We start from the raw sequence: 7,824 nt of genomic DNA on the forward strand, positions 1-7,824 counted from the left end.
TTTGTGTAGATCACGTGATAGCATTCAGCGTGCTGACGGACAGCCTTGTGCTGTGAGTGGTGCCGTTCCCTCTGACGCTTATCCACAGACTATCAGGTGTGAGACCCAATGCTTTGTGTTCAGCTGTGTCCGTAACCACGTCAGTGTGTCACTTGGTGATATCGAGTCTCTGTTGCACTTGTCATTCAGATACTCAGTCATTACTGGTTGGGTTTTCTGAAACCAACATGCACATTCCATCCTCAGAAATGGCTGGTTCTGGTTTTGTTTCTTTATCCCCCTCCAGAGATGTCAAGTTTGGATTCAACTTGGAGACTCGTGCAGGCTTTTCCATTGATTTGCTTTCCTGAATCTTGAGCTTAACTAAGCTTGTGTACCAGCCCCCACATGGCAGGTTCATGGGGTTCTTGTCTCATTTTGAACTTTTAGAACAGTGCTCACTCGTCTCATGAACACTGTGTGGCGATGTCATTTGAAGACAAACTTGGAGAAGCTTTTTTATAGCTTTTTTTTAAAATACATATAAAGCTACAGAGTGGAGCCGTGCATACACCCCGAAGAAGTGAGCTCTCTTTTGTTCCCCAAGTGAGCTGAGAACTCTCAAGCCCCCCATTAGTCAGAGAAGTTCCCTTTCCTCAAAAATGTGGGCTTCGCTGGGGCTCAGAACAAACACAAGCAGTCTGTCAAAACTCCCAGTTCAAGCTTAACTAATGAATTACCCATGTCATCCAAGTTCCTGGGGGGTGGGGTTTTTACAATGATTAATATTATGATCATAATGCACTTCAATGTATGCAGTTGGTGGGAGTCACACACATACACACACAGTATCATCGCTAAGTTCATCTCCACAGTATCCCTGCCCTTGTCTTCCTCTGGGCAGCCCTACGCCTGTCGAGAGTGTAATTTATTTTAGGTTTCCTCAGTAGTTCACCACTTTGCTTCTATTTCAGTCAGAGAGAATTCTAAAATTCTTAAGAAATCCTTGCTCCCTGCCTTTGTGCAAAAAACCCCCTGATCTTTATCGACTGGTGGAAAATACCACCTAAGCTGATGAGTTAGGAGTGGATAGTGTGGCTAGAGACAGACCCTGCTACCTTTATTTCTTAAAGATAAAGCCTTTGAATCAATGAAGCTGTTTATGCCCTCTCACGTAGCGCAGAAGTCCCTTCACGAGAGGTGGCCGGGGCCTTGAAAATGCCTACAAGTTCTGAAAGGCCACTGTCACTACCCCAAACCCATGGAACCCAAGTTCTGACGAGCTGGGAAACAGAAGTGGGTGGACTTGTTCTTCCCTATTTTGATAACCTTAGAAATCGGATAGCACTGCCTTCTGTAGGCTCCGTGTATTTCTCCTATGAAGCTTTTCTGAGCCCAGAAGGATCAAGTTGTGTGATTGGAACAAAGGCCTGCTGTTTGTTCGGTCAGGGACCAGTTGTAGCATTGGGTCCTTCATCTGAAATCAGACACACACACCCCCCAGACACCACCCACACCCCACACTCCCTCCACACCACACATACACACACACATACACCACACTACATACATACACACCCCCACACTGCACTACACACACCACATCACACACCCCCACCACACTACACCCCTCACATACACCCCCCTCCACACCATACCACATACATACACACCCCACACCACACTACACACACACACACATACACACACACGCACACCCCCGGGTTGATAAATGCAGCAGAGTGGAGTCCATCGATTCCTTCCGACCGAGGACCACTCGGTGTGTAGGGTAGAGCTGACAGGCGGCTTCTCAGTGTGTGTCACCTTGGGAAGGAGGCCTCCCGCCTGCCGACCCGTCTCATGCTGGAGTCTCTCTCCTCCCCAGTCGGAGCTGGACAAGCCGAGGAGCCGGAAGAAAGGCCCGCTGGTGGAGCCGGAGGAGAAGCTGGGCATGGACGACCTGAGCAAGCTGGTCCAGGAGCAGAAGCCCAAGGGCGGCCAGCGGGGCCGCAAGCGGGGCCTGCCCGTGTCCGAGGCCGACGAGGTGCAGTGGTCCGAGGAGAAGAGGCTCAAGGAGGACCTTCTGCAGAGCGAGGACGAACAGAACAGCCCACCCAAGAAGGGGAAGCGGGGCCGGCCCCCCAAACCTCTTGGCGGGGGCCTCCCCAAAGAGGAGCCCACAATAAAGACGTCCAAAAAAGGAAGCAAAAAGAAGTCGGGGCCTCCAGCCCCCGAGGACGACGACGATGACGACCGGCCGAGCGGAAACCCCGAGCCCAAGGCCAAGAGCAAGCAGCATCGGCCACCGAGGCGGGCACAGCCCAGGTATGTGGGCAGGGGACCAGGGTCCAGGCGGCCACAGGTGCCAAGCACGTCTGATGCTGTCACCTCTCCCCGAGCAGGGCCGATTCTCCTGAAACCAGTGCTGTCGAATCCACGCACACCACACCGCAGAAAGGACGGGGAAGACCGTCAAAAACTCCGTCTCCATCGCAGCTCCCCAAAAACATGTAAGTTGTAAGTAAAGTAACAGTAATTTGTGAGTCAGTTTATTTGGTGGAAGTTCATAGGGAAGGTAGCCAGAGCTATGGTGAAGTCAGCAAGGACTGTGGGGACACATTGGTTAAAGTGCTTACCTGCTAACGGGCTGGGCGGTTCAAGCCTTCTGAGGGAGGAAAGTGAGACGGTTTCACAGCTCTGGGCTCCTGGGGCCAGTTCTGCTGTGGCCTCCAGGTGGCCGCCTGTCAGAATCCACACAGTGAAATGGGGTGTTTTAAACAATCCGTGTCTAGAAAGCTTTGGATCTTCTTCCCTCTCTCCCTCCCTCTCGCATGCACATGTGCACCCTTGTTTTTGAGAGAATTAGAGCATTTGTATCCCCGTAGCTCTAACAGGAGCACCAGTGGTGTAATTTGTAGAGTTCAGACTCAATTTAGGGAGGCTCTTCAGCTCCTGGTGACCCTCCACCCAGTGTCTGAGTCTGGAGCTTGCCTGTTTGCCTCCCTCGTCGAGCTTGCAGACCTTTGGACGGCAGCCCAGAGCATCCTCTTGTCACGAGGGCTGTGGTGATGTTTAATTCACTTATCCCGTGGAAATGAGCGTTAGTCTTCGTAAGGCACTCTCCTCTCCAGCCTGGGCGTGAAGGGACAGTACTGTGTCCCCACAGATGCTCCTCCTTCCTCGGCAGCAAGTGGAGGAGCCGTCGGGTCCAGCACGGCTTCCAGCCGCCTTTTACTTATTTTTCCTTTGGCTAAAAACTAAAGATAAGGAAATGTTTATGGCAGCCTCCTAAGTGCAGACCCAGCCAAGGAAAACTGTCCATTCTAAACAAAGGATTCTTAAGAACATGAAATACCCTTGACTTTGTAACAAGGAGATAAATATCTTTCAAGCACAGAGCTTTAATTTGTTTAAATGTTAGCTCCGTCAAATTCAGGGCTGGGACAGTTATTGTGTACATTCTTGAAATTGCTCGAGGTCTCCTGTGAATGCACAAAGCAGAACAAGCCTCTTTCTTGTTGAGTTTGGAAGCAGAGGAGAATCCCATAGCGTGTTGTGGCCCAGAATGAGACGGGCTGACTCTCAGCGCTCCGACTCGCCCAGTGACTGTGGCTATGGGGGCAGGTGTGCCAGCGACAGTGAGGTTGACCCAGGTCAGGCAGGTTTAGAGCCGCTGTTTGTAGGGTGGTGATAAGTGGTCGTCGTTGGCTCAGCCTTGTCGAATAACAACAGCAACAATAATAGCTTAAAGAAGTAGCGTGCTTATTGCCTAACTAAAAAAGAAATCCACGTGGGTCCTTTTGAGTCCTCTCACATATTTTGTCTAACTCTTGTGTTTCGTTCTGGGGGACAGGCATGGTTCTCCCCCTGATGGGGTTCACCCACTTGTGCGTGTGCAGGAGCAGGGAGCAGGGTGCACCCTGGCGTTAGGATGCTAGAGCAGAAGACAGAAGGAGGGTTTTGGATTTGGATACAAGAAGGCACGCAGTCCAGGGAAGCGTGCTGTGCCAAGTCACTGCCCCTCGGTGTGCCTTGTCACTCTTATTTTTGATGTGTATATGAATTCTGTCTCCGTTTGTTTCTGAGCCTTGGAATGAGAACGATGGCGTCAGCAGAGCACATGCTGTATCCCTTCTTGTTGTGTAACTTACTTATGAGTAAGTAGTGAAACAAGAAACCAGAACCCGATTGTTGAGTTACCTGAAACATCACAGGTCAGCGACTCCGTGTGGATGAGAATGAGACAGGCAGAGTGCGGCGCCAGGCTCCAGCAGCAGCACCTAAATTGGGGGTGATCTTGGCCAGTCCAGAGCTATGTATGTCCCCTATGGTGACTGTGAGGTTCTGGGGAACAGAAGGACAGAAGTGGACAAGGCAGCCAGGACCTCTGCATGTGCCCTTAGAGGTGTTACAAGGTCCTTCTTCCCTCAGTGGGGTAATCTGAGGAGGCTTCCTGGGGGAGGCTGCCTGATGTCTAGACGGGAGATCAGAGGAGGAATGGTGATCTGCTCAGAAAGACTCGCACTTTCAAACTGTGCAGTGGCCAGTGCCCTTCATGGAGTTGAAAGAGAGAGGAGGGAGGGTTGATTTGGGATAATGGTCTAGAATGTTCTCATTTTTAAAACTTGGCCCATCTTTTTTTCTGGGATTCTAGGATTATAATAACCCAGGTAGGGGCCCAAATAGAAGAAAACGGTTTCTCATGACATAATTGAGGATAAAAGAAAGCCGTTTCAGCGTTCATGAGCAGTGAGGTGCAGTCCTCGCCTCCCCCCGCCCATGGTGTTACAGAGTATCTCGCAGTCAGCAGCTCCTGAGACTGGGAATGGGATGGGTCTCTGACAGGCTGGCTTTCCCTCCAGTGTCCGAAGCTGGGAGAACAGGAGTAGCCGTTCTTAGATGGGATCCTGGGAGGGGAGCCCTCGCCGCCTTGCCGCCTCGCACTTCAGTGTGTTGCGTGTGTTTCCTCTAGCCGTGTGGGCCGCACCAAACAGGCCGCAGCAAAAGAGAACGACTCAAGTGAGGAGCTAGATGTGTTTGCAGGCAGCTCTCCTGTCAACGACGACATCACCCAGGAGGAGACCGAGGAAGAGGAGATTTCCACAGTCAACGTATGTGCTAAGGTCCACGTGCACTCATTCAGTGTCCCCTCTGGTGCTCAAGCTCAAACGCACAGTGCCGGTCCCCACTTACCATTCTTGCCATGGTGTCGATCAGCTGTAGGCTTGGCTAGTGGAACCCTGAAGCTGGGTGTGAATTGTACGTTGTAGCCCAGGGAAAATGGGGGCATAGAGAAGAAGCCGTCACTGGTGTGACACCCATCGTGGTTAGAATGCCCTTCCGCATTCCCTGTGCTGCTGGGGCAGTTTCAAGGTGCTCTTCTCTGATGGGGAATTTGGCTCCACTTGAGGGTGCCACATGGTACAAGGTGGCCTGTGCAATTGCTGACACAAGAAGAGGTTGAGTCCGTACCTGCCCAAAAATGTCCACTATAAATGCCGCAAAGGGTTTGGGTCCTGAAGGGCACGGTGTGTGGGACAGCACAGTCTGTTGTTGCTTTTACTGTTTCTCTCTTACCTCCTTGTTTGTTGGGCAGAGATGGGGGTTTTAGGAGCCTTTGAGCAGCCACCCAGGTCCCCCTGTTGGTTTCTGCCTGCCTGGAACAGCATGGAAAGGACTTGAGACTGGGAGGAGGGTTTGTCTCCTTTGCCATGAAACCGGAACTTAATGGTTCCTCACTGCATTTGCTCAACGTTTCCATCAGCTTCTAAAGAAGAATGCTCAAATACAGAGTACAGTTTCTGTTTCTCTCAGAATCTAGACTTTCTTGATCCATTGAGACTGGAATGGACTTTTGTCCCCCAAGCCATGGTTTTGCTGACCACCACAGAGAGCCAGCAGAGAGGCAAGGTGAAGCAGTGGGAGTTTTACCACCATCAGTGCGTAGGGAACAGGTTGGGAGCGTGCAGATCTGTCTTCCCCATGGGGTGGGGTGCCTCTCCAGCAGAGGCTGCACCTTTGTGTCCTGGGGGGAACCTGGGTGAAGATCAGGTCTGCTCACACTGACCAGTTCTGGACCAGCGTGCTGTCTTCATGAGCACGACACTTCCTCTCATCTGTCGTGAGGAGGTGGGTCACTGCTGTGCTTTGAGAAAAGACAGGCTAAGATTAATGCTGGTGTCATAACTTACGACCTCAGCAGGAAGCGAACTGCTGGAGTGAGCTGGAAACAACACACTCCCTTAGAGAATGACAGAAACTCCTTCTGAAACCCAGACCTGAAACCCTGTATCTTTGTGTCAAGAGTTAGGCAAGAAAATGAGGTGAGTTTGACTAGGTGACTTGAAAGGAGAGATGAGAAAGTAAATACAAGATTTGCAATCATGAGTTTGTCTTACTGATGGTGGACTGATTTGCAAGAGAGTCCTAAGAAGGATGGCACAAGTCGAAGAACGCGAGCAGTCTCAAGGGCCAGACCTGGAGGAATTGTTGAATTGGCGTTTTATCATGTATAGTTTTACTTTAAAAATTGTTCGTTTTGGGTTTTGGTGTTTTTAAAGCTACCTTTGTCTTAGTGAACGCAGTGGAGCCTGGGTCTTTTGTTGTCTGTTGCCTTGCTGAGTGCCCGTGGATGCCTTGAGGCCTCGTGTGGGCTTGCTGACGGGCGGCGGGCATGTGGTTGGCCGTCATGTGCTGGCTGCTTTCTCAGCCGGATTGCTGGTGCTCAGGTGTTAAGCCAGTGGCTCAGGTGTCTCTGTGGATAGGAAGGCAGAGGAGGGCCCTGCGTTTCCGTTGGTGGTGCTTGTGAGCATTGGCTCTGGTCGTTCCCTTCTAGAGCTGCTCTCTCCGGAGGGAAAGGGCGAGTGCTTTTTCCTTGATGTTCGGGGACCCCGTCTGGTGAGCATGTTCAGAGGCACCCCAGCCCCTGTGCGCACAGCCTGTGCCACTGGCCCCAGTGCCTCGGGTTAGGCCAGTTACACGTACGGACCTGCAGATCCGCAGGGAAGGAAAGGGTCCTCCAGATACGGGACTTCCAGAGACGCTGTACAGGTGTCCCGGGTACCCCGTGGGCGTGCAGACGTGGTGCAAGGTGGGAAGGAAAGCCAGAGGAGGCCTGGAAGCGGGCACAGCGTTGGCCAGGGCCCTGCTCAGCTGAGAGTCTGTCGCTTGTCTTCGCAGGTCCGGCGGAGAAGCTCCAAGAGAGAGAGGCGATGAGCAGGTGAGCTGGGGACTTTGTGTCGAAAGCTTTGAAGAGAAGGCGTTTCCTTGTCAAGCTTGAGGCCAAGGACAGCTTTGGACGCTAGACCGTGGCTGCTGCAGACTGACGACGCTGGCCCTCGTTTGCTGACCGCGGTCCCGCCTCCACCATACGCACAGTGATGACCGTGACATCGCGCTGCACGCAGCCCTGGCTCTGCAGACAGAACCAAGAAGGAACTTGTAAATACGCCCTTTTTTATTTTTAGTGTTTCTGACTTCTGAAGTGCTTGTATAGCTTCTTCTGCGGCTTTAAGCTGACAGCGCCTGGCCGAGGCTCGGGTCTGTTCATTGGAAGAGTGTCCGGGCAGTGCCAGCCCGGGGCCTGTCAGCGCTGGTATTTGTATCCTCTGCAGTTTTACTGTGAAACAGACTCTTGGGCAGATGGTGCCACTTTCTCGGGGTGGCCATTTGCTGGAGAGTTTTGGTGGTCTCCCCCCTCGTGTATTTCCTCGTGTTTGCTTCCGGACCCCTTCATCTCTGGAGGTGCTACGCCGTCGGCCATCATGACCCAGTGTTGTCTCTGTCCGACTGACACCAGGCAAATTGAAAAGTAATCTTTGCGTTATTTGAATTCTTCCACACCTC

General features: G+C 52.0%; 1 protein-coding gene across 3 annotated transcripts in view; it reads left to right on the forward strand.

The window, feature by feature from the left end:
* PDS5B (PDS5, regulator of cohesion maintenance, homolog B (S. cerevisiae)) overlaps positions 1 to 7,194 on the forward strand; it is a 121,325-nt gene extending 114,131 nt beyond the window's left edge. For 2 of the 3 annotated variants that reach the window (XM_006879584.1, XM_006879582.1), the window contains 4 exons: positions 1,865 to 2,304; positions 2,382 to 2,489; positions 4,952 to 5,090; positions 7,159 to 7,194. In XM_006879584.1, the coding sequence (XP_006879646.1) occupies positions 1,865 to 2,304; positions 2,382 to 2,489; positions 4,952 to 5,090; positions 7,159 to 7,194 (723 nt within the window). The remainder of the gene's footprint in view (positions 1 to 1,864; positions 2,305 to 2,381; positions 2,490 to 4,951; positions 5,091 to 7,158) is intronic. The other variant, XM_006879583.1, reaches the window with a different exon arrangement.
* The last annotated feature ends 630 nt before the right edge of the window (positions 7,195 to 7,824 follow it).

Source organism: Elephantulus edwardii, unplaced genomic scaffold (genome assembly GCF_000299155.1).
Source record: "Elephantulus edwardii isolate Elephantulus edwardi_28Jun2011 unplaced genomic scaffold, EleEdw1.0 scaffold00004, whole genome shotgun sequence".
Taxonomy (NCBI): domain Eukaryota; kingdom Metazoa; phylum Chordata; class Mammalia; order Macroscelidea; family Macroscelididae; genus Elephantulus; species Elephantulus edwardii.